The 25949-nt window shown below is 37.3% G+C and overlaps 1 protein-coding gene and 1 non-coding gene across 3 annotated transcripts in view; one reads left to right on the forward strand and one right to left on the reverse strand.

Annotated features, from left to right (window-relative positions):
* The window catches only part of STRN (striatin), a 110810-nt gene extending 84918 nt beyond the window's left edge, over positions 1–25892 (forward strand). For both annotated transcript variants that reach the window (XM_066378514.1, XM_066378515.1), the window contains 8 exons: positions 3926–4101; positions 5729–5776; positions 6524–6645; positions 10196–10363; positions 13338–13478; positions 18289–18396; positions 19967–20053; positions 20143–25892. In XM_066378514.1, coding sequence (XP_066234611.1) covers positions 3926–4101; positions 5729–5776; positions 6524–6645; positions 10196–10363; positions 13338–13478; positions 18289–18396; positions 19967–20053; positions 20143–20312 — 1020 coding nt within the window. In that variant the 3' untranslated portion in view covers positions 20313–25892. The remainder of the gene's footprint in view (positions 1–3925; positions 4102–5728; positions 5777–6523; positions 6646–10195; positions 10364–13337; positions 13479–18288; positions 18397–19966; positions 20054–20142) is intronic.
* On the reverse strand, positions 2118–2193 carry TRNAT-GGU (transfer RNA threonine (anticodon GGU)). Its single transcript has one exon. It is a non-coding gene; the product is annotated as a tRNA-Thr (tRNA).
* Positions 25893–25949: the final 57 nt, after the last annotated feature.

Raw genomic sequence — 25949 nt, forward strand, 5'->3', positions numbered from 1 at the left:
TGGCTCTGGTCGCAACATGGCGACGCCCAGGATGGGCAGAGCATCGCCCCCTGGTGGGCAGAGCGTCGCCCCATGGTGGGCGTGCCGGGTGGATCCTGGTCGGGCGCATGCGGGAGTCTGTCTGACTGTCTCTCCCTGTTTCCAGCTTCAGAAAAATGAAAAAATAAAAAATAAAAAAATAAAAAAAATTTTGCATGCACATACATTTTGAACACTTTTGATGCTATTTAAAAAGTTCCCACCCTAGCCTGACCAGGTGGTGGTGCAGAGAGCATCAACCTGGAATGCTAAGGACCCAGGTTTGAAACCCCAAGGTTGCTGGCTTGACCAGCTTGAACGTGGGTTCACTGGCTTGAACGTGGGATCATAGACATGACCCCATGGTCGTTGGCTGGAGCAGGAGGTCACTGGCTTGGTTGGAGCTCCCAGCCAAGGCACATATGAGAAAGCAGTCAATGAGCAACTAAAGTGTGACAACTATGAGTTGATGCTTTCATATATCTCTCCATTCCTGCCTGTCTGTTTCTATCTCTCTTTTGCTAATAATAAATAAATAAATAAATGTAAACCTCTCATCCTATATACATGTTATTCTTGTTATGTATTTTATTTCTCTATACATTTATCTCCAACAAGATACTGTTTGTACACTAAATATTCAGTTAGGATTATCCATTACATTTTCCATTTTGCTTTTGTTCATTTTTCCCTGCATGTCTGAGTATCCATCTGGAATCACTTTCCTTTCCTTTTACTCTGAGAATATTTCATATTTCTCTTTCTTTTTTTTTGACAGAGTCAGTGAGAGGGACAGGCAGGCAGGTAGGGAGAGAGATGAGAAGCAGCAGTTCTTAATTGCAGCTCCTTAGTTGTTCATTGATCACTTTCTCATATGACTGGAGGACTACAGCAGAACTAGTGATCCCTTGCTCGAGCCAATGACCTTGGGCTCAAGCCAGCAACCCTAGTATCATTTCATTGTCCTTTTTTGTTGTTTTCTATTAAAGTCAACTGTCATGTCTATTGGTCATTCACTGGTGGTCTGATTTTTCTTTTTCTCTGACAAATATTTCTCTATGTCTTCATTGTCAGCCAAGGTTTAGGTTTTGTTTCTAACCTTCTTGTAGGTTAATATATTAACCTTCCTTTTATTAAATTTATTTATTTATTTATTTTATTGAGAGGCAGAGAGACAGACTCCTGCATGCATCCCGACAGAGATCCACTGGGCAAGTCCCCTATGGGGCAATGCTGTGCCCATCTGGAGGCTGTTGCCCCATTGCTCAGCAACTGAACTATTTCAGCAGCTGAGGCGAGGCCACGGAGCCATCCTTACTTAGCGCCAGGGCCAACTTGCTCAAACCATTCGAGCCATGGCTGCGGGAGGAGGAGAGAGGAAGAGAAGGAAGAGGGGTGGAGAAGCAGATGATCACTTCTCCTATGTATCTGGGAATCGAACCTGGGACTTCCACATGCTGGGCCAATGCTCTAGCACTGAGCCAACCAGCCAGGACCTTTTAACATTCTTAGATCTTCTTGGCTTAATATGTCTTCATCAGCTTTTAAAGTTCTCAGACATTTGTCTTCAAATACTGCTTTTTCGCCTGTTACATGAAGATAATAAATAAGATCTGCTTCTAAGCTTACTCACATGGTTGTTGGAAGGCCTGGGTTTTTTGCCTGCTATTGCTGGAAACTAGTTTCTCACCATGTGGGCCTGTCTATGGGCTCTTCAGTAGGGCAGCTGGCTTTCTCCAGTGTGACTGCCCTAGAAAAGAGAGGTACTAAAGCACTCATGATGGAACGTTTTATAATCTCATGGGTTTTTTTTTTTGTATTTTTCTGAAGCTGGAAATGGGGAGGCAATCAGACAGACTCCCGCATGCGCCTGACTGGGGTCCATCTGGCACACCCACCAGGGGACGATGCTCTGCCCATCCGGGGTGTCGCTCTGTTGCGACCAGAGCCACTCTAGCGCCTGAGGCAGAGGCCATGGAGCCATCCCCAGCGCCCGGGCCATCTTTGCTCCAATGGAGCCTTGGCTGCGGGAGGGGAAGAGAGAGACAGAGAGGAAGGACAGGGGAGGGGTGGAGAAGCAGATGGGTGCTTCTCCTATGTGCCCTGGCCAGGAATCGAACCTGGGACTTCCGCACACCAGGCCGACGCTCTACCACTGAGCCAACCGGCCAGGGCCTATAATCTCATTTTGAAAATAATTTGTTACTGCTCTGCTGTATGCTATGGTCACACAGAACAACCCTATAATGTGGAAGGGACTACACAAGGTATAAATATACGAGGTGGGGTTGATTGGGAACCATGGTAGTGGCTGCCTACCACATAAAGACATTCAGAAGAAATCTAATTGCTCTTACACATAAAAACCTTTCAGCTCTTTTAACAAGAGCAGATGCGAGTCAGCTCAGTTTTTCCATGCCTTTTCCCACCCAACAAGGATAACCAGCCCCAATTCTTACTTAATATATTGCATAGTATATTTTTTCTTTTCTGAGTGCCCCCATCCAGATTTTTCTCCACATTTTTATTTATTTATTTTTTCTTTTCTTTTCTTTTTTTACAGAGACAGAGAGTCAGAGAGAAGGATAGATAGGGACAGACAGGAACGGAGAGAGATGAGAAGCATCAATCATTAGTTTTTCGTTGCGCATTGCAACACCTTGGTTGTTCATTGATTGCTTTCTCATATATGCCTTGACCGCGGGCCTTCAGCAGACCGAGTAACCCTTTGCTGGAGCCAGAGACCTTGGGTCCAAGCTGGTGAGCTTATGCTCAAACCAGATGAGCCTGCGCCTAAGCTGGCAACCTTGGGGTCTTGAACCTGGGTCCTCGGCATCCCAGTCCGTCGCTCTACCCACTGCGCCACCGCCTGGTCAGGCTTCTCCACATTTTTAAACTTCTGTGTCCTGAATTATAGTTTATATTAGGACTGTAGCCTCTGAAGCCAGTCTTCTTGGGTTTGAATCCTGACTCCTCCACTTACTAGAGGGTAAATCACTTAATTACATTTTCCCTTATGTGTCTAATCTGTAAAGTAGGGATAATGTTAATTCCTACTTTATAGAGTTGTTGTGAGGATTGAGTTAAGTCTTCTGAATAGCATTCAAAATAATCAATAATCTTCAGAATAGCTGCTATTGTTAGTATCTGGTTGGTTTTTGTCGTTGTAATTGTGGTACTGTTTCCACAGTATGTTGCCAGTACTTGCCCCACTCTCTCTTGCTTACACCTAGTGTGATTGTTAGCCGTGGAGTGTGAAGAGTTCATACGTGGTGCTAACGTCACATACCAATCTCATTAACTTTTCTATTACTTGGAATGAAAAAATTGTGCTTTTTTTTTTCAGTTGAAATAGAGTTGTTGGAGAAAAGCAACAGTAACAATCTGTGTGTTTTGCTAGTGTAATCTGTTTTTTTGTAACAACTGATTGTCTCTTCTAATTTTAATATTTTATATTTCCAGATTATAAACTTTGTTACTAATTTGATGAAAAACTTCAGTTCTTAGAAAGTAGAGACGATATTCTATAATGGTAACATGTTTAAAGATAACTTAGTTTTTCAACTCTTACCCAAAATTGTTTCTATACTATAATTTAGGTTGAAATTACTTGTCTTTTTAAAATTATCCTGGTGAAGATTTATTTTATTTTATTAAGTTATTTGATCCTTTTTCTGTACTGAATTGTTACCTGTTTTCTTATAGCGTTCATATTTCTTCAAACCACTGTTGACATATTGCTAATTTTGTATATTGATTTGGTTATTTACATTTAAAAATTATATTGTTTTAAAAGCTGCAAAATGTGATGGTTTAATGACAAATCAGCAAGAATTAATGTTGAAATACAATTTTATTTCCTATCCTGAACTAATGCATAGGTATTTTTCTTTTGTTTCTTTAATAGATAGCAAACAATAAAGACGCACTGAGGAAGACGTGGAACCCTAAGTTTACATTACGGAGTCACTTTGATGGCATTCGAGCTCTTGCTTTCCATCCCATTGAGCCCGTTTTGATAACAGCATCAGAAGATCACACGTTAAAAATGTGGAATTTACAGAAAACAGCCCCAGCCAAAAAGTGAGAATAGTCTACTTTAACTTTATTTGAATATTTTAATTAACAGATTTTTCAGGAGAAAAAGACTTATTTTATTATTTACTATTAAATTTCCCATATATCTCTTCTAGTTCTTTCTTCTTCACCATGTCGTATAATTTAGAGTGTTTTCCCAACTGAGACTCACAGTCTGATATTAGGTTGGAAAATGACACTTAGGGAGACATGGTATTATCTGATGGTTTCCCAGGAACTGTGAATCCTGATAACAGTCCATATACAGTATTTTAAATGTCTGTCTGTCTTGGCGAGCCCTTTAAATGTACTGAAAGTTTCTTTTGTTGCTGTAAACAGATATGGGCATGTTTAATCATCAAGCTCCCACCCAACCCTGTCCCATTGTTCACAAGCTTTGAACTAATGGACTAGAAGGGAGGGAAGGCTGATTGAGACGGGTGAGGGACCTCTCTTCGGTTTTGTCTTTTGGCCTTGACCCTTTAGGTACTTTCCATACCCACCAATATTTCTTGACTGAAAGACAATGTTGTTATCGTCATTTAACTGCTAGTCATGGCCATGGACAGAAATGTTTCTCTCTAGGCATGGACAGACATGAGTTGGTGTAAACCCTTTTATCAGTCACCAAGCTAGTCCTGATCCCACTTGGGGGGGTCTTTGTTGGGGCTCCTCTCCTTTCTTCTTTAGTTCACAGGTGAACCCAGCATTTGCTAGCAAGGGCATTCTGTAGTCACAGGTATTTCTATTATCAGAAGAGTAGAAATGAATTTCAGATGGAGGAGATTACAGAAGTTTTATTTCTGGTAGAAGATATCTATTGCCCAGTTTAAAAGAGGTCACTGACATTTCTGCTGTGAGTCATATAGACTAGATAAATTCTTGATTTGTTGGTCTTTATCAGTTAGCTTTAGCAGATCTTTAGAGAATTCAAGTGAATTCTCTCTTGGAAGAAAAATTGCTTCCTGGTTATAAATTGTGCTTTTAGTCTTTCTAGTTCTTTGGTCACAACAGCGGTCATCACATTAGACTAGATAATGTGATTGTCTCATATATTCTTGACTAAATTTTAGTTTCTTGCTGGTTATAGCTTAATAATAGTACCTTCATGTATAAATAACAATAGCCCATTTACCTTTGTACTTAAAACTTTGGAAGTGACTTGAGGAGAGAGAACATATGCCTATAAAAAATGGTAAGTATTTGACTTTAATTTCAGTTTTAATTAACAATCATGGCCAGTTTAGGCACTGTAGAGTCCTCATATAGTCAGTATTCTGAGTAATGAACTGATGACTTGGAAAGTTTCTGCAAGTATCAAGGACAGACATTAACCCTCATGGAAATGCCAGGAAATTAAAGTACCATTTTTTGGAATTCTGTATGCAAGGTGCTGTCCTAGGCTGTTTTACTTGCAGAATCCCATTTAATCCTGTGCGTATTAAGTGTTATTCCTATTTTTTAAATTTTATTTTAAACATTTAGGAATCTGAAATTTCAAAAGATGAAATAATTTGCCTAAAGTTAGTTGATAACAGAACTGAAAATCGAGTCCAGGATATATGATGTAATTCAGTAATTCTGTGTCCTTCTGAAACTAGAGTGGTAAAAGCCCTCTTTTCCTCTGATTTAGGAGTACCTCTCTTGATGTGGAGCCTATCTATACATTTAGGGCTCATAAGTAAGTATGTGCTTTTATAAAAAATTTACATCTCTGTATATAAGTCTGATTAGAATTTTTATTTTCTTTCGTTTACATATTTGTGCTTAGTAGCTTTTTGGTAATTGTAAAAGAAACTGGCTGATGATGTTAAAAATAAATTTACACTGCCAAATAGGGATTCTTGATGAAATTAGATTTTATTTGCATGATGTTTAAATGATGTATGTATCTCTCAAAATAAAGTTGAGGCAATTAGATTGAGATGTTAGAAACCCTGACATTTTTTTTTTAAAGATAACCTACATAAAAAGAGCCAGGAGTTTTTTATTAGGATCACATATTGCTTGCTTTTCCTGTTTTCCTGTTAAGTTTAAAGAAGATACAGTCACTTGCTTTGTAGCACAGAGATTATATACTTTTTATGTAAAGGGTTCGATAGTAACTTTTTAGGCTTTGCAGGCTGTGTATTTTCTGTTGTATATTGTTTTTAGTTTAGTTTTGTTTTGCTTTATGACTCTTTAAAAAGTGTAAAACCCATTCTTAGTCTGAGGAATGTTCAAAACAAACCACTGGTTGGATCTGGCCTACCAGCCATAGTTTACCAGCTTTCAGTTTCGCAGAGGAAGAAAAATGAGCAGTGCTTTGATAGTATTTTTATTCATTATACAAAGTTGAAAAATAGCCATTTGAATATTAAATGTCTTATTTTAGTAAGTTCTATTGTCAGATTTGTTTTGAGACTAGAAGTGGATTTGTATCTCACAGAGGTCCAGTGCTCTGCGTGGTCATGAGCAGCAATGGTGAGCAGTGTTACAGTGGTGGTACTGACGGGCTGATCCAGGGCTGGAACACCACCAACCCCAACGTCGATCCATACGACTCCTATGGTGAGTCTCCAAAGATATGAAAGACCGTGTATGTCATGTACATAGCATACATAAGGATGAAATGAGAGATTTTTGAAAATAAATTGGGAACAGAGACCATACCTTTATTTTGTTAACAAGTTCTTCTATATTTAGGAGCCAATTTGAAATATACAGGCAATCCCTGGGTTACAAACGAAATAGATTCTATAGGTTTGAAAATGTTTAAGTATTTATATGCACAGAAAGGTAAAAATATATACTTTTATGAGAATCATCTGTCTAAATTGCATTTAATAGGGAAATGTACCTATTCCAACTTATATACAAATTCAATTTAAGAACAAACCTAAGGAACCTATCTCTTTCATAACTCAGGGACTGCCTGTAAATGCTAAAAGAAAAAAGAGAAAAATGTAATCTTCCTGAGAAAACAGTTCCTACCACCCAAAGTCTTATTGATTGGAGAGCTGGCTTGATTGACAATTGTTTTCCATATTTTAGGCATCTGGACAGTACTTGCTACATTACTGCTAATCTATAATCATTTCATCACTATTCTTAAAAACAACTTTGAAGAAAAATGCATGTTGGCATCATCTTCTTGATCAATTATTGGAAGACGTGGAGGCTAATGACTTTTCAAGTCCATGGCACCAAAATATTTAAGAGGCCTTAAAAATTCAAAAGTGCCCTTTATTCTTGAGACCAGTACAATGATGCACAAATCGTTATTATGACCTACCACTAGCTATTACAATAAATCTCCTCGTAAAAACTGGTTTAGAAATTGACTCTTGGTTTCCTCTTAAATTCCAGAATGGTACAAAGTGTCCTATTTATCATATCTTATTTTCATTATCACTTTAATTTTACCACCAAACCTAACTAAGGATTTAAGAAATTCAGTAAGGATAAAATTTCCCCAACATTTATTTAATAAGCATTTAACATATGTTTTATGAGAGGCAAACCTCCTTTCTCTTCCCTCGATCTCTTACACATTTGTTTCATGCTTTTCCTTACTTCCTTATCAACCAGAGGATCAGTTGTCCTCATTCTGTCCCAAGCCAGCCCTTCTGCTTTTGCTCTTCAGGCTGCACAGTACGTACCCTTCCCCCACCCGCAACCCCACCCCCAGTCTCCTTCACTCCCATTGAAGCCTTACCTGCCGTCTTTGTTCTCTTTCCATCTTCTTGCAAGTAAGTAAATTCAGGTATCCCCCATCCTGGGCCAGCAGAAGTCTTTTCTGTCTTCCTTTCCCTTTCTGTGTACCATGGTCTCTCTGCATTTACTCTTCTGTTCATACCGTTTTACTATAACAAGATTTTCAGTGCTGATCCAAAGGGTATTTTACAGTCCTTGTGTACTAGAGGTATGACTGGCTGTCTGAAACTGTGCACCACTCCATCTTTTTTGAAATTTGTCCACTATTGGCATTTTTGACATGTAACTCTGTGATAATTTCTGTTCTCTATCCTTCATAAACTCCTTTTATTTTTCCTCTCTTAAATATTGGTATTTATCAGGGTCCAGCCCTAACTCATTCTTTGCATTGTCCACATCTTGTTTTTTAGATTGAACCTACTTCTATAGTTTTATATGCTGTTGACAACAGGGTCTTCTTTAAACTTCACACTGCTTATAGAACACTTGGACGTTGTTATCTCATTGTCCATAAACCCTCTCACGTGCAGTTTCTTCTGCCATATATTATTTATTAGTTGGTGGCTCTACCAGAATTACCCAAATTAGAAACCATGATTCCTTGTTTTGTTTTACTATCTATGCCTTATTAACTGCTTAGTCTTTTGAATGTCAATCCTAAATATTTTTTGAATTTATTCATGCTCTGTCCCCCCTTTACCACTGCCCTTGCTTGGGTCTTCATCATCACTCTCAGTCTACTGAAACAGCCCACATGTCTTCATCTTGATTTTGTTTAGTCTGTTTTTTTCTACACTCCAAATTACCATATTAAATACATACATCTTCCTCCTGCCCCTGGAGACACTTTGTTCCCTGCTGCTTCCAGGAACATTCCCACAAACCTTAATATGTCATAGCAATCTCACCATAAACTAACCACTCTCATCTCATCCACTTCGCTTCAAACTTCATACTCTGGTAATACTGAATTGCTTATTTCTTCACGTATCACGTTATTTTTCCATCTGTGATTTTGTAGGTGCTGCCTCCTTTACCAGAAATGACTTTTCTCTAGTTTATGGCTGCCTGCTATCTGTACATTCTACGTGTCACTGCCTCTAGGAAGCTTTCACTCATCCCAGTTTCTCTCCATGTTACTGATGTCTGTCACTATTATTGTACTTATTACATTGTCTTTTGAGGACAAGGATTAGGTATTGTGTTTTAATTATCTAGTGGTCCCAGCATCTAGCATAGTACCTAACACACAGTGTGTCTTCAAGAAATACTTTATGGTATGACTGAGAGAGGATATAGGACAGATAGCAGTAACATTTTAAACTTAACATCTGTAAGCCATCTTTTTTTTTTTTTAATTTTTTTTATTTTAATTTTTCCGAAGTTGGAAATGGGGAGGTAGTTAGACTCCTGCATGCGCCCGACCAGGATCTACCCGGCACGCCCACCAGGGGGCGATGCTCTGCCCATCTGGGGCGTCGCTCTGTTGCAGCCAGAGCCACTCTAGTGCCTGAGGCAGAGGCCACGGAGCCATCCTCAGCACCTGGGCCATCTTTACTCCAATGGAGCCTTGGCTGCGGGAGGGGAAGAGAGAGACAGAGAAGAAGGAGAGGGGGAGGGGTGGAGAAGCAGATGGGTGCTTTTCCTGTGTGCCCTGGCCGGGAATCGAACCTGGGACTCCTGCACACCAGGCCGACGCTCTACCATTGAGCCAACCAGCCAGGGCTGTAAACCATCTTGAAAGTACCGCTGCATAGAGTCATTGTGAGGATTAATAATTGAAGTTTCCAGTTTGACTTTTGTCATGAAACAGTGCTAAGTGGCCCTTCTTCTGCCTCCCCCCCACCAATGTGCACATCATTCACATGTCAGTTAGTGCTGTTTGAGAATCTGGGTTTCCTGTGGTCTCAGTTCGCGTTCATCATGTCAGAGACCTGTTGCTCCCTGGAATAACTGCCATTCATGGTTCGGTAGGGCAGGTGGCCTCATGGAGTATGTCCAAAGGGCTGAGGAAGGTCGGCAGAGAGAAGGACCACTCTTCACTTCCTCAGAGAATAGGAGTTGTGGTTTCTCTAAAGTAGGTTAAATTCAAGTGATTTATTTGTGTTACATGCTCTTTAAAATATCTAGATCAATAGAAGGAAAAGGGGGAGGGAGAATGAAACACCTAATTTTTTTAAAGAGAAAAATATGTGCTTTGTGATTTTAATTTGTAAATTTTAAACTCTACATTTGCATATTTCCAAACCTGTTTTTAATTATTATAGCATTTCAGAAAGAATAATATAGACTGTTGAAAACACATTTTATACTATGATCAGGTCCTTTTGTTTTCTCTGGAATCTAAGTGCCTTTATAAGTTGTTTTTCCTCTCCTGATTTTGCATTCTTGCTGTTTTCTACAGACCCTTCTGTTTTAAGAGGCCCTCTGCTAGGCCACACCGATGCCGTCTGGGGCCTGGCTTACAGTGCAGCACACCAGCGCTTGTTGTCCTGCTCAGCAGATGGCACTCTCCGTTTATGGAATGCAACTGACGCTGCTCCAGCCCTGAGTGTATTTAATGATAATCAAGGTACATACTTTTGAAATTATTTTACTGAATCTTTTTATAAAATTCTAAATTGTCATATTCTAAAAACAAACATATAAATAAATAAATGAGTCCACAAACATTTTCTTTTTATGTTTAATTTGAAAGGTAATGAAAATATTTTTATTTGAATTTTCAACTTAATTATGTTTAAGTTTTAAAAACATAGTATCTGGAAAAAAAACAACAACATAGTATCTGGTAAAAGAGCACATCTTTAAAAATTTTCTATTGAGATTTAATTTATATACAATAAAAGACATTATAAGGATACATTTTAATGAGTTTGAGAAATGTATATTCTTACATCAAGTTATAGAACATTCCCTGGCCCTGGCCAGGTAGCTCAATTGGTTAGAGCCCTGGTCAGCAAACTGTGGCTTGTGAGCCACATGTGGCTCTTTGGCCCCTTGAGTGTGGCTCTTCCACAAAATACCATGTGCAGGCGCTATCTCGATAAGAAATGTACTTACCTATATAGTTTAAGTTTAAAAAATTTGGCTCTCAAAAGAAATTTCAGTCATGGTACTGTTGATATTTGGCTCTGCTGACTGATGAGTTTGCTGATCACTGGACCATTTGAGTGTTGTCCCAACACACCAAGCTTGTGGGTTTGATCCCCCGTCAGGGCACGTACAAGAACCAACCAGTGAATGTCTAAATAAGTGGAACAACAAATTGGTGTTTCTCTTTCTCCCTCTCTCTTCTTCCTTTCTCTCTCTCTCTCAAAATAAATATTTTAAAAGATATAGGACATTTCCTTTACCTCTGAAGTATCTTTGTGTTCGTCCCAGTTAGTCCCCTCTCTCCATTCCCACCCAGAGATACCCACTGTTTGATTTCTTTCATCATAGATTAGTTTTGTATATTATAAAACTTCATATAAATGAAATCATACATTGTGATTGTGTCCTCTTTGTGTCTGGCTTTTAACTCTAATGTTTTCTGTGATTCATCTATGTTGTAATAAGTATCATTAATTTATATCATTTAATAATATTTCATTAAACTAGAATGTGTTTACTCATTTACGTCTTATTGGACATTTGGATTATTTCTAGTTTTTGACTATTTTGAACAAAGCTCCTGTGAACATTCATGTGTTTTTTTTATAGACACGTAAATACCTAGACCTAGAATTGCTGAGCTTTAGAAGTAAAATTGTGTGTTTAACCTTATATGAATTTGCCAGACTTTTTTCCAGAGTGCTTATGCCACATTACACCACTGACAGAAAGTTTTGAGAATTCTACTTTTCTACATCCTTAATTACTAACATTTGGTGTTGTTAGTCTTAATTTTAGCCACTCTGATGGGTTTGTAGCAGTATTTTATTGTGATTTAATTTGCATTTCTTTGGTGGCTAATTCTTTTGAATACTTTATTTGTGTGCTTATCGGCCATTTATGTATCTTCTATAATGTAACATTTTAGAACTGTTAACTTGTTTTAATTAGATTTTTAGCCAAATGAAAAAAATAAGATTACCATATTTCCCCATGTATAAGACGGTCCCATGTATAAGACACACCTTAATTTTGGGGCCTGAAATTTGAAAGAAAATGTATTACATAAAGTTATTGAACTCAAGTTTTATTCATTATAAAATTCATACAGCTCCTCATCACTGTCAAAACTCCCATCCATTAGCTTGTCCTCACTGTGTCTGATGACAAATCACTATCTTCAACAATGAGTGCAAAAACAAGTGTGAAAAAATGGGAAATGCAAATAAAAAAATCTGCATCCAGTTTTTTTTGTTTGTTTGTTTTGTTTTTTTATTTCTGCGGGGGAGAGAGGACGGGTGGAGGGGTCGGGAGGAGAAGGGGCCGGGGGAGATCCGCCGGGAGACCGCCGGCACGGCCGGACCCGCCGCCGGGTTGAATCCCCCGGGCGGACTGCTGCATCCAGTTTTTGACCCCAAATTTTTTGAAAAGGGGTGCGTCTTATACACGGGGAAACACGGTATATCCATATACAGTATACGTATTATTCTGTATTTTTGTGTATTTATAAATAAACTTCAAGTTTAACCAGGTTTCACTTATTCTAGATGATAAAATAAAAAAATATCACCTTAATTTTTGAGCTGTGATAACATGTGTCTTAAGTTTTGATGACTTACCTGCATTTGATACTTTCATGACTACCAATAACAATTTGGAATTTTACTTTTTTCTTCCTTTCTTTCTCTCTTTCTTTCTTTTCTTTTTTCTTTTCTTTTCCTTCTTTCCTTTCTTTCTTTCTTTCCTTTCTTTCATTTTTCTAAAGTTAGAAGTGGGGAGGCAGTCAGACTCCTGTATGCGCCCACTGGGATCCACCCGGCATGCCCACCTGGGGGTGGTGCTCTGCCCCTCTGGGGTGTTGTTTCATTTTGGCCTGGGCCATTCTAGCACCTGAGGTGGAGGCCATGGAGCCATCCCCAACGCCCAGGCCAACTTTGCTCCAGTGGAGCTTTGGCTGTGTGAGGGGAAGAGAGAGACAGAGAGGAAGGAGAGGGGGAGGGATGGAGAAGCAGATGGCACTTCTTCTGTGTGCTCTGACTGGGAATCAAAAAATTCCATGTTTTTGATAAATTAGAATTCCTAATAAGTGATGGGCTTTTAAAATAAAGAATTCCCATGATGCCATACTAAGCCACAGGGTGTAATAGAAGCAGCAAAATTTGTAGTCCATGTAGGTTTTCCACTTATTTTTTGAATAAAGGCTTGCTTTCCATATATATAAGTAACAGGTCGAAGATGTGTTGAATAGGTAAGAGTAATAAAACTAGGTAGGGCTAAAAGAAAAAAAAAACCTCAGTTGAGAAGCAGTGGGCAAATTCTTATCCTAATGTCAAGTCTTATTTATTCCTTAAGGAAATCATGCTACTATTTGTTTTTGTTGTATTTTAAGCACATTGTTAAGTGAACCCTCTTAATTGTTGTTTTCTTTGAATATGTTCTGACTCTTTTAGAATTGGGAATTCCTGCCTCTGTGGATCTAGTGAGTAGTGACCCGAGCCATATGGTAGCATCATTCAGCAAAGGATTTACAAGCATCTTTAATATGGAAACACAACAACGCATTCTCACTTTAGAATCTAATCTAGATACAAGTATGTATAATGGTTTTTAAATAGTCTGTGTTTGGAACAATTTTTTTAAACTTCATCAAAATTATAACTTCTAGCATTAACTATGAAAAATACTTGTCATTTTAAAGTCTTCTTCCTGTTAAATCCCAGAATGCAGTTACTTAGAAGGATATAATGATTTACAGTTGATTTTAAGTCTTTGGGTTACATTTATATACATTTATAACTATACTATAATAGTTGAAATAGCACTTGAGCTATTCTACAGAAGAGTCAAGTTAATTTTATGACAAATGATTAGTTTTTAATTTTGTGAAAGAAAATATTCTGAATATAAATATTTTTCATAAGTTAATTTGTTAAATCAATTTTATATTAATATAATTTGTCACAGTTCATTACTGATTAGAATATAGATCAAGTTGTGCCTCTCAAAATCCCAAATCTGAAGCTTCTTATTGGATACAGGAAGTCATGAAATTTCTCAGATTGTGAAGAAGATATTATAGAATTATTTTGTTTGGGGCTTTTTTTTTTTTTTTTTTTTTTTACAGAGAGAGTGAGTCAGAGAGAGGGCTAGACAGGGACAGACAGACAGGAATGGAGAGAGATGAGAAGTGTCAATTATTAGTTTTTCATTGCGCGTTGCAACACCTTAGTTGTTCATTGATTGCTTTCTCATATGTGCCTTGACCGCGGGCCTTCAGCAGACCGAGTAACCCCTTGCTGGAGCCAACGACCTTGGGTTCAAGCTGGTGGGCCTTTGCTCAAACCAGATGAGCCCGCGCTCAAGCTGGCAACCTCGGGGTCTCGAACCCGGGTCCTCAGCATCCCAGTCCGGCGCTCTATCCACTGCACCACCGCCTGGTCAGGCTTGGGGCTTTTTTAACCATTGCTTTCTATCTTTAGGTTTGATCCAAACAACCAAGTTTAGGTTGCAGTTGGTAAAGAAAACTTACATACACATAAACTATTATTTTAATCTGAGAGCTAGGTTTAAAAATAATTATTATGAGGGGGTCCCTTCACTTTTTTTCTCCCCAAAATTTCCTGCATTTCATTTTGGTTTTCTTTATTTTCTCTTCCTAATCTGTTGTTTTGTTTTCTTCTGGTGTCCTGTGGGAATTGTTTGGGAAGGCATGAATAGAGGTTTGAACTATTCTGATGTCAAAGAGACCAAAAAATCAAAATTGAGATTATAAAAGAGGAAAAAGAGGTGATTTTTATTTCCAAGAAATGTAGATTTTAGACTCTCAATAATTTTATTTATTTAGTATTTTTCTGAAGTGAGAAGCAGAGAGGCAGAGAGACAGACTCCTGCATGCGCTCGACCAGGATCCACCTGGCATGCCCACTATGGGGTGATGTTCTGTCTATCTGGGGTGTTGCTCCGTTGCAACCGGAGCCGTTTTAGTGCCTGAGGTGGAGACCATGGAGCCATCTTCAGTGCCCGGGCCAACTTTGCTCCAGTGGAGCCTTGACTGCGGGAGGGGAACAGAGAGATAGAGAAAAAGGAGAGGGGGAAGGGTGGAGAAGCAGATGAGTACTTCTCCTGTGTGCCCTGGCCAGGAATTGAACCCAGGACTTCTACACCCCAGGCCAATGCTCTACTGCTGAGCCAACCAGCCAGGACTAGACTCTCAATAATTTTAAATTTAAAATTACATTCAAATATATGACCTAAAGCTACAGTAGTAAAAATCCAATATGAAATTAAGGATGTGAACATTTTTAGAATTAATTCTTTGAGTAATAAATGTTGCCTTTTTTTTTTTTTAATTAAGTGAGATGCAGGGAGGCAGACAGACAGAGTCCCACATGTGCCCTGACTGAGATCCACCCAGCAAGCCCCTACACGGCAATGCTCTGCCCATCTGGGACCACTGCTCCATTGATTAGCAACAGAGCTGTTTTAGCTCCTGAGGTGAGGCCATGGAGCCATCCTCAGTGCCCCGGGGCCAACTGGCTTGAACCATTTTCACCATGGCTGCCAAAGGAGAAGAGAGAGAGAGGGAGAGGGAGAGAGAGAGGGAGAGAGAGAGAGAGAAGGGGGAAGGAGAAGCAGATGGTCGCTTCTCTGTGCCCTGACTAGGAGTTGAACCTGGGACTTCCATTCGCCGGGCTGACGCTCTACCTCTAAGCCACTGGCCAGGGCCATAAATAGATTTTTAATGACTACTACAAATTAATCAGATGTGTAGTAGATGAGATTTAATTTTTTTACCCAAGCTATGTGACTTACCAAGTCATATGACTCTTTGCCTGATTGTGGAAGCATTTGCTGAAGAAAACTTCCCAGAATGTTTTGAATAAAGGCAGCATTATTGCAATGTGATAATTATTTTGAGTTAAAAATAATATGCCTTGACATCTTCTAAATTATTATTTTGATTACTTAAGAGTTATATAAAACATACTTAATTTAGCCTTTTATTACTTTCTACTGTGACTACCCCCTATTTATATTTGACTTTGTTATTCTATTCTGGAAAGTTCAGACCAAACATTTTTCAGAGTGAAAGTGACTTTCATATAGAGTTTAAAAGGATGAAGGATATTTTTTGTTAGAATCAGATTACATTACCTTTCTTCTCTTTGATGTCAATGGTGATTTGACTGTGATAAAGTCAAAAGTAATTGAAGCAGGTAACTGGATACTTGTGAACCCATTGAAAGGGTAAACCATTCCTAAATTGCAAGCTAAATATGAATATTTAGAGGATTATCTTAATTTATTGTTAGAATGATGGCTGCTGGTGAGCCTTCATTTTATTTCTGGTGTTCTTTGTAGTTTGCTTACTTGTCTGATTTACGTTCAGATGGAAAAACTTCCTTATAAAGTTGCTAAATAAGAACTTTCTTTTGCCTGCTTTCATCATTTGATTTCTATCTACTTAATTCCTAGATCTCAAAGTAATTGAAGCAATTCACAGAAATTTCTCTCTCAGATTATATGGGATAATTTACTTAAAAGTATTTCTTTTTTGTTATTCTCCTGCCAGACTTTACAGAGGATATTGCTCAATGGTGTCTTATCTTTGGTGGCAGAAAAAAAAAATCCATAGGCTGAATTTTGAAACTAAACTCTTTGTACAGCCCGAGCCAGGTAGCTAGCTCATTTGGTTAGAGTATTGTCCCGATAACACCAAGGTTGCAGGTTCGATTGCTTGTCAGGGCACATAAAAAAATCAACTAGTGAATTCATAAATTAGTGGAACAACAAATCAATGTCTCTCTCTGTTCCCCCATTCCTTTCTAAAAAGTCAGTAAATTTAAAAAAACCCACAAAAGACAACTCTTTGTACAGAACCATTTAAATTGAATATAATTGACCCAATCTTACTCCACATGGTCAAGTGACTTTTTGTTGTGTATTTAGAAAACAAGTTGGGTGGCCACCTGCTATTAGCATTGAAAAAAAACTATTTCAGTTTTAAAGGTGTCGTATTTCTAGGAACCACATGAAAACCCAGTAAAATAGACCAATATTACCACTATTTTTAAGCTATATTAAGGTATATTTTCTGTTATGTAAATAAAAATTCATAATACCTTTTCTAAGGTTAAAGATTGTTTTGAAATCCTTTCAAATTTACAGAAACATTTCAAAAATCATACAAAACTTTGGACTGCCTTCTACCCAGATTCATTAATTTCTATCATGTACAGTTTGTTACATTTAGCTTATCACTCTGTATATATGGGTATAATTTTAAAATCTGAACCACTTAAGGGACATCATACTCCTATACTCCTAGATCCTTTAGCATGTGATTCCTAAGAACAAGGATATTGGCTTGATATAGCACATCACATTGTCAAAATCGGGAAATTTAACTCTGACACATTGCTGTTGTTTGAATTATTTATATTCAAATTTTCCAGTTGTCCCAGTAATGTACTTACTTTATAAGGACATTCCTTCCTCTGCCTGGATTTTTTGTAACTCTGACATGTGTTAGATTAGTGTTACCTTTATGTAGATTTTTTTTCTTATAAGAAGTATCTTAACTGAAATCACTAATTAAATTTAAGTTCTTACTGGTTTTCTTTTGCTAAAAGGCTTTCAAGGAGGAACTTGTGATACTTTAGATGTCAGTTTTAGCAGTTGTCTAATTGGTATGAGCCATCTGGTTGGGATAGACATAGAAATTAGAATAGATACTGGCTTTGTGACATTATTTTGGGGAAGTCACAACTTTTTCTGGATCTTGGTTCATTTATTGTGATAGAGGCTTAATGATTGAAGCCTGCCTATCTCATTGTGCATATAATTGAAATCTCCTCGAAAACTCTTTAAGTAGTGCACAAAAAAGTATTGTTGGCTGGCTCCTAAGATTACAAATGTGGTGGGTTGTCAAATGATGATCATTTCTAGAATGATGAAAAGAAAATTAAAGTGTTAGGAAGCTCTGTTTGTCATGTGTATCTTCAGATAGTAACCATGTGACTCTCAGAGAGCTATGTATCTAGAAATAGTTTAGATTTAAGTTTGGGAATTATGTATACGTAAGGATGGAACTTTTTAAAGTAGCAGAAATATCACAGAATATTGTAGAATGAGAAATGTCAGTGGCTCTAGGCTAAATAGCAGGTAGTGATTGGCAAAGGAAGTTCTTATTCTTCGGCACCTCTAGATTTGTCACTGTAGTGTTGCTCAGGCGTTCTCATTGCCTCACATTGAAATTATGAACACAATTGCAGAATAAATGCACTAAGAAACAAGTTCACATCACTTACATTTCCAGTCCCTTAGGTGAATATTCAGTTCTCTTTTATGTGAAGAAATAGTAGCTTTGATTAATTTATGTTGTCTTTTTTCTTTTTTTAGCAGCCAACTCTTCCTGCCAAATAAATAGAGTCATCAGTCATCCCACTCTTCCTATCAGCATCACTGCTCATGAAGACAGGCACATCAAATTCTATGATAACAATACAGGTAAGGATTTATTAAAAATTGATTATTGTTAAAGCAAAAAAAAAAAAAAAAAAGCACAGTAAGTAGGTTGATTTTGGTGTCTATTCCTGACTTTATCATCAGGCAATAGGCATTAAAACACATACATTCCCCCAGCTCAGTTTCTGTTCATTTTGTCTATATCTGCTAAGAACTACTCATGATAGCATATAGAATCATCTTGATTTATTTAATAATAAGTACATGTTATATTTTGGCCCTGGATCAAAGTTATCACTAGGAACGCAATGAATATTTCATTCAGCCTGACCAGGCGGTGGCGCAGTGGATAGAGTGTTGGACTGGGATGCGGAAGACTCAGGTTTGAGACCCTGAAGTCGCCAGCTTGAGCACGGGCTCATCTGGTTTGAGCAAAAAAGCTCACCAGCTTGGACCCAAGGTCACTGGCTCGAGCAAGGGGTTACTCACTTGGTCTGCTGAAGGCCCACGGTCAAGGCACATATGAGAAAGCAATCAATGAACAACTAAGGTGTCACAACAAAAAACTGATGATTGATGCTTCTCATCTCTCTCTCTGTTCCTATCTGTCTGTCCTTATCTATCCCTCTCTCTGACTCTCTCTCTGTCCCTGTAAAAAAAGAAAAGATTCATTCAAATACCAATAAGTATGCTCTCTTACTGTGAATATACTGGGGGAAAGTAGAAGTAGAGGCATATGATCATTGTGTTTTGTTTGATACTTAAGTTTTGAATAGCCTGGGTGTTCAGATAGAAAACTCCTGAGTCATTTGGTCTTATTTTATTAATTTTTCTATGGACTAATCTTTTCTGGATTATAATACTTTTGGTCCTGGTTGATTTGAATTGGGACTTTCTTAATTTTTATTGGGTTACATTCCACTAGTTAAAGAAAACTTATGAAGAGCTGTGCTGGGAACAGTACTGTGTTAGCAGCCATATTTACCTAAGTGTCTGCTCTTGGCTTTGTAAATATGTTGACTTTTTCTGACTTTGCTTAGCTGCAAGTGATGAGTAATTTAATATCCTCAAACTCTTTTATGCAGGGTAGAACAAAGGTAGGTTTATAGTTGTTCATATGGAAAATAATACAGTAATTAATAAAGAATACAAGAGTAAACTCTGTGTCACAACTCTACATCTACTTTTGCCCCACCCTCTTATGTTGTTTCCATCAAAATTGGGGTCAGGTTTTCTCTGTCTTGCAGTCTCCGGTTCTCATAATCCATATAATTTGCCTGTAGCTAAAGGATGCAAAATAGTTGATTAATGTCTGAGTTCTAGTTAATACACATGGCTTAACAGAATATTTGTATATAAATTACTGACTTTTATATTGTAATATGGAAAACAAAAATACAATATAATCTGGAAGCTGAGCTTTTGTTTCTCATCATTACTATGGCTAGAGTGGGGAGGGAGACATTGTTGTTTTAGCTGATAAAAAAAAGAGCCATTGATCCATTAAGTACACAGAAAGGGATGGCTGGTGATACCAGTGTAATGTGGTAAGTGGTGCATTTTCAGGATGAGGAAAGCTGTTAATAAAGAGTAACAATCTCTTTTTCCAAAGGCAAACTGATCCACTCAATGGTAGCCCACCTAGAAGCTGTTACAAGTTTAGCTGTTGATCCTAATGGCCTGTACTTGATGTCTGGCAGTAAGTACATCAACTATGGATTGTTTGTTTATTCTTCCCATTTTCATGTTAATATAATTTTCCTTTCAATTTCTTTTCTTTTGATATAGGTCATGATTGTTCAATACGTTTATGGAACCTAGAAAGTAAGACATGTATCCAAGAGTTCACAGCTCATCGGAAAAAGTTTGAAGAATCAATTCATGATGTAGCTTTCCACCCATCCAAATGCTATATAGCCAGTGCTGGGGCGGATGCCCTGGCTAAAGTCTTTGTATGACAGAATGCATCCTCTTCACCTTCTAGCTCTTTATAATAATCAACTGCACAAAAGAGATACAGAAGACCAGGGCAGGAATCAACCCGTTCTGCCCTTTTGTTCTGCTGAAGGAGCACAGAGAACATTTGTTAAAGAATAGTTTTGCAATTCGTGCACTGTTTTCTAAAACTAAGATGTGTTCAGGTTGCTGCAAGCTCAGCTGAATCTGTGAGCCTGAAACTTTCAAATTTTCCCCCAAATGGGAACTTTTATTTCTGAAGTTGTTCTAATTCGCTAGGCAGGCCTGAGTGAACATAAATTTAATGTGTTCCCTATTGAATAAATAGGACACACTATAAGGGATAATAAAGAAGCTTGATGGCTGGGAATGAGAAAAGGAAGAGCGGAAATGTAGACCTAGTTCTCCCCGAAGAAATCTTGTTAAACACATTAGGTAGTCAAACAGTAATCTTGACCATATCTGCTGTACTAATCCCTGTGTGCGTGATGACCAGGCAGTGCTAAATGAGTTTTTAATTTAGCTCTCCTTTCAGCTAAACCCATAAAGCACCTGGCAACGCATTTTACTTATTAGGGGGGAAAAAGAAATGCAATAATATGTTAAATATATTATTATTCAGAAATGCTAAACAAATACTTAGTTTGTAAGCAGATTTCTATATTGTATTACAGTTTTGAAGATGGGTTTGGTACTATTCTAAAGTGTGGCTGTCAAAAATAGTCACCATTGTGAAGAGGAGTTGATAGAATCTGCTTTTACTAAAGGATTTAACTTAATTCAGGTGTAGGATTCTGTTTATTTTTAAGGGCAAGCAGGGCATATCTTTATAATAATTTCTATTAATTTCAAAATTCACTTATTCCTGTGATACTTATAGTATCAGAGCAATTATTTCATCGATAAAATCTGAACTTTTCAGTAGTTGAAAAAATTGTAGTTATTTGCAAGTGTTCATTTCTCAAGACCTACATAGGTAATCACACTTCAGAGGATCTCTGCTTTTTCTTTGTTTCTCATATCCACATTACCTGACTCCTATCAAAAAATAGTTTGTAATTATGTTTTAACAGTCCAAAGAGTATGGTTCATCTCAGTCAACTGCTTTTGCAGACGTACTAAATAAAGCAAATGTTTTACACCCCAGAAGTCCTCCATTAGCATCTCCAATAAGAAGACCCTCTTGAAAATCTGGATGGAAGGGTTCTGTGTGTAATATTGGGTAAATAGCTCTCTTTCTTCTCCCTTTTCCCCTCCATTGTATAATTTAAAACACAGCATGTTTCATTGGGCAGTGAATTAATACTGTTTCTGAGGAAAAACATGTTAAAGGACCGGGTTTCCCTTAGCTCCTTGCCCCTGACCAACATGTGTATGGTCAGCTCTTGGAATACCCCAGACCCCACTCTCTGAACCTGGTACTGACCTCATCCCTGCAACTCTTGCCTCTCCTCACACTCTTGTTTGCTCAGTGTCAGAGACCAATCTAGAAATTAGAAGTAAATTACTGATGTACAACTTTTCAGCAAAATGTATGTATGATAGGTTCTTAGACTTTAAAAAATCCATATTCGTAAATATTTTAACCTTTTAATACAATTTTTACATTCCTATCCCCACATACTCCATTGTCAGAACAGTTGCACTTCTAATATGTACTCCTTGAAGAAGTATGTTGGCATTAATGTGCGTGATAATTAACTATTTTTCTTTTAAATTTCTGCTTGTCTGCTAGAACTCTGTAGTAAAAAGGCATATTTTCTTTAAAGTTAAGGACCGAAATTTACTTGGTTGGCATACAAATATGCTGTAGTATATTGACACAGCTACCTTGTCATTGCATCTGTGCTTTGGTTAGCAGTGGGCTCAAGGGACTCTTGTATAATCAAATGAATTGACCTGGACACGAACTACCACATCTTAGCTGAGCTATATACCAAGTGAATGTTTACATTCCCATGCAGAGAGAGAATGCCACATTGTGTTTGGTGAATTGCTCTTTTGATTCTTCACAGAGTAAAATAATGGTGTTGCTAACCTGAAATTTGTAGAAGGATACTGGAAAATTCTAGCCAGGTGCCCCGCCCTTGGTGTCTTTACAATGGACAACTACAAAGCTATTGTTCCACCAGTTATTGCTTCATTTACCTTCCAGGGTCTTCAGCACCTTCTTTACTTAACCAAGACTTTCTCTTCACCTCACTTGATACCTCACGGTTGAAATTTTTCTGCTAGCGAGTGGAAAATAACCATGAGATATGCAGAGTGCAGTGCAGATGATGGAGCTGTGGGAAGTTCCTTAGGAAGCCAGTGCTGCACCGCTGGAGACTGTGCACAGGAACACTGATTCTCCGCCACTGGCGCTGTGACCTCATCCTAGAGATGAGCCAAAGCTGTCTTCCAACCAGATACAAGTGTCCAATTTTTCCCTCAGCCTGTTGAAAAGGTGAACAGAATCCACAAAATGAAAAAATCATGATTCGAACATTGAAATGCTTTCATAGGGCTTGATTTGTAAATATTTTGGATGAAATGTATTGGAATAGTATGAAAATCATCAGGAAATGTGGGTTCCTGCCTTATTTTCATATGCTGTGGTTACATCTCTGAGAGCTTGCAGCACCCTTCTCCAAACTTGGCTGTTAGATGGAGCTCATTTGCTACTTGGACCATAGATGAAGATTTAACATAAGTGATAGAATGACCTTCAGTATTTTTCTATTGAACAAGTTTATCAGTTTTTTTTTTTTGCCATTAAACAGTAATTAGTTATGCAAAGTATTTAGCTTTTATAATCATTTTAGTTATGACTAAAAAAGGAGAAATTGAGCTGCATCACTGATAATGAACTTAGTGAGAAATTTTTTGACTCATTCCTTCAGTATTCTTGCTATAGATTTCTTTTGGAGAAGATGAAGATTTATTTGAAAATGTCTAAAATGTATGTATATTTTATAAATATATATTATATATATTATAAAAATATATATAATATATAGACTATATATATATATATATAAAACCATAGGTGCATTTTACTGTTTTGTATTTTCATTTTTGGAGGTAGTATACACAGTGGATAATGATGAGTATGATGAGTGTTGTGCTGTTTGCTTTTGCAGTATAATATATAGTTCTAAATGTTTAAATTACTGTAAATACTATATTCATTATAGGCTAGCATGCTTGTTTTAAAGACTGTCATTCTAGTTTATTAAAATCTGAATGTAAGAAAACTTGGCTATTTAAATGTGAATTGAAAAATATTCCATTCTCAGTACTGATCTATTTCCATTGAACATTCAGGATTTTTAACAAAACAGATATCATCAAGAAGGCAATAGCTAGAGAATGAGAGGTGCCTTTAAAAAAAAAAACAAATGCAGCCTTACAGTGAGGATGAGGATTGAGTTTGGGGGGAAGGGGAGGGGAGAGAAAGAGAGAGAGAGAGAGAGTGTGTGTGCGTGGGTGTGAGTGTGAGTGTATGTGTGTGTGCATGCGCACGCGCCAATCTGTGAAGGTCCTGATATGTGACCATCAATGTCTTTTTAATGTATCTGCTCAACTTATAGGACTTCAGGGGACATTTCATGCATTGTTTTTGTGCTCTTCTGAGCACCCTTAATACTTTCCAAAAATTGTGAATGTGAATTCCTAAAAATTTCAGTAGAGAATAATATAACATATTTCATTATAGTCAGGTTCAGGTAAAAAGAGAAATTGGTTCACAAAACTCATGGAAGCTCAATGTTGGCTAACTAAATGTAATTTTTAAAAGTTCACTTTTTTTTAGTACTTCATATATTTCCCCTTTACACAATAGCATGTCATGAAATTCTTAATGTAATGAAGATTCAACTAGTATGAATTATTTTTACAATGAACACCTGAACTAAATAGTTAAAATTCCACCGAAGAATAGTATTTAAATGGCATCTTTCATATCTACCTCTTTGTCATTGCTGCCGATTAACTAAAGCAGATCTTTATGATATCTGAAATAATAGTTGGATGCAATTTAAAAATCTATGTTGGTGCTTTTCTCAGGCTTTGTCACTTAAGTTATATTAAACTAAAATGTCACAAATTAGAATGAAATACTTAGAATTCATTTTGGTTTTCTTTCTAATGGCTTAAATTTTATCATCAGTGTTGATAGTGAGTTGAGATAGTTTAGCTCTGGTGAGTATATATGTCTGTGTAATGTTTTCAACCAAGAGCCAAACTGTTATTAATTTTATATGGAAAAGAGTTCTAAGTATAATTTTCTCGGATTACTTTATTCTTTGAAAGGTATTTCAAGGCTAATAAGTACTTAATCATTCATTTTATTTACTCAGCAATTGCCACCATTACTATGTTACTTGTTTAGTTATTTATATAATTGCAGATCTTTAAGTGTTTGACACTGGGATTTGGGTTGTACAAAAGTAGTTGCTGAAGGAAATTATATGTATATTTTTCTGAAATGTGTCAATTCCCAAAGTTCATTTTTAGGGAAGATCCAGAAGACTAATGCTGTGTTTAAAAACAGTGGACAGGTCATTGGTGAATGATTGAAATAACTTTTACTTTGTCACTAAAGGCTTTTTAATTGGCCATATTCTTTATCCAACTGGGTCTCCATGTCAGTGTAATGAACAGAAGGTTGACCAAGTATTTAACAAATTGCATCAATTTTGTTTTGGGGTTTATTTATTATTTTTTTTTCTTTCTTTAAAAAGCAAATATTAGGCCAAACAGAGATCTAGATCCCACTTATTTATTCTAGCAATACTACTGAAGTAGTGCTTAGGGGTCACAATTTTCTGGATCTTTGCTAATCAAGCTTTAGATTTAACTGGGACCACATGCTTATCATTCCTCTGATGCAAATTAAAAAGTTCATTTTAATTTAGATTAACTGTAATGTTTGCCTGGGTTTTTAACAGGCTGAGAACCAGTGAGTGCCTTGTTTATGTAGAATGATTTTTCTTTGGTTGTATGTTAGCTCCTCTCCGAAAACGTCTCAGAGGATGGTATTTCAGGTTGACTTGTAACAAGCTGCTAAATTTGGTGTTATCAGCGATCAGAAAGTCTTTCCCTCCCTACTTTCTTCTCATTGTTTGGCTGAAGTTTGCCTCTTGTGAGAAACAAATACAATCCCCCTTCTCTACACATTTTTTTTTCCAGATGAAGAGTTATCCCCTACACCCATTCCAATTATATGCTCTAATAACTGGTTTTAGGAGGAGCCATTTCTTTGTAATTGAAATCTATTGGTCATTTTAAGTCTCTCAACCACAGTTTGCTGGAGCTGACCTCAGGGCATCATCAGTTTAGATTCCTAAATAACTCCTTTTAACTCCTTTTCTCTACCCCCACCCCCCAGCTGGTGAACCCTGGCCCAGATTGTTTGATCTTCAGGTATTTTACAAATTAGTTATACTATCAATTAATGTAAATTAATCCAAATGCTAATTTTTGTGGTGTAAGAAGTTTCTTTTGTAAATTCAGGGTACGAATAAGCTAATGAAGATATCCTTTTGGTGGCTCTACATGTATTATTTGTTTTTAAATAAAGTGTGCAAATATAGATGTGCTATAGGTGTCTCATGAATTGAAATATTTGTCAGATTTGGAATCTAGTGGATTTCCAG

Source organism: Saccopteryx leptura, chromosome 3, assembly GCF_036850995.1.
Source record: "Saccopteryx leptura isolate mSacLep1 chromosome 3, mSacLep1_pri_phased_curated, whole genome shotgun sequence".
NCBI lineage: Eukaryota > Metazoa > Chordata > Mammalia > Chiroptera > Emballonuridae > Saccopteryx > Saccopteryx leptura.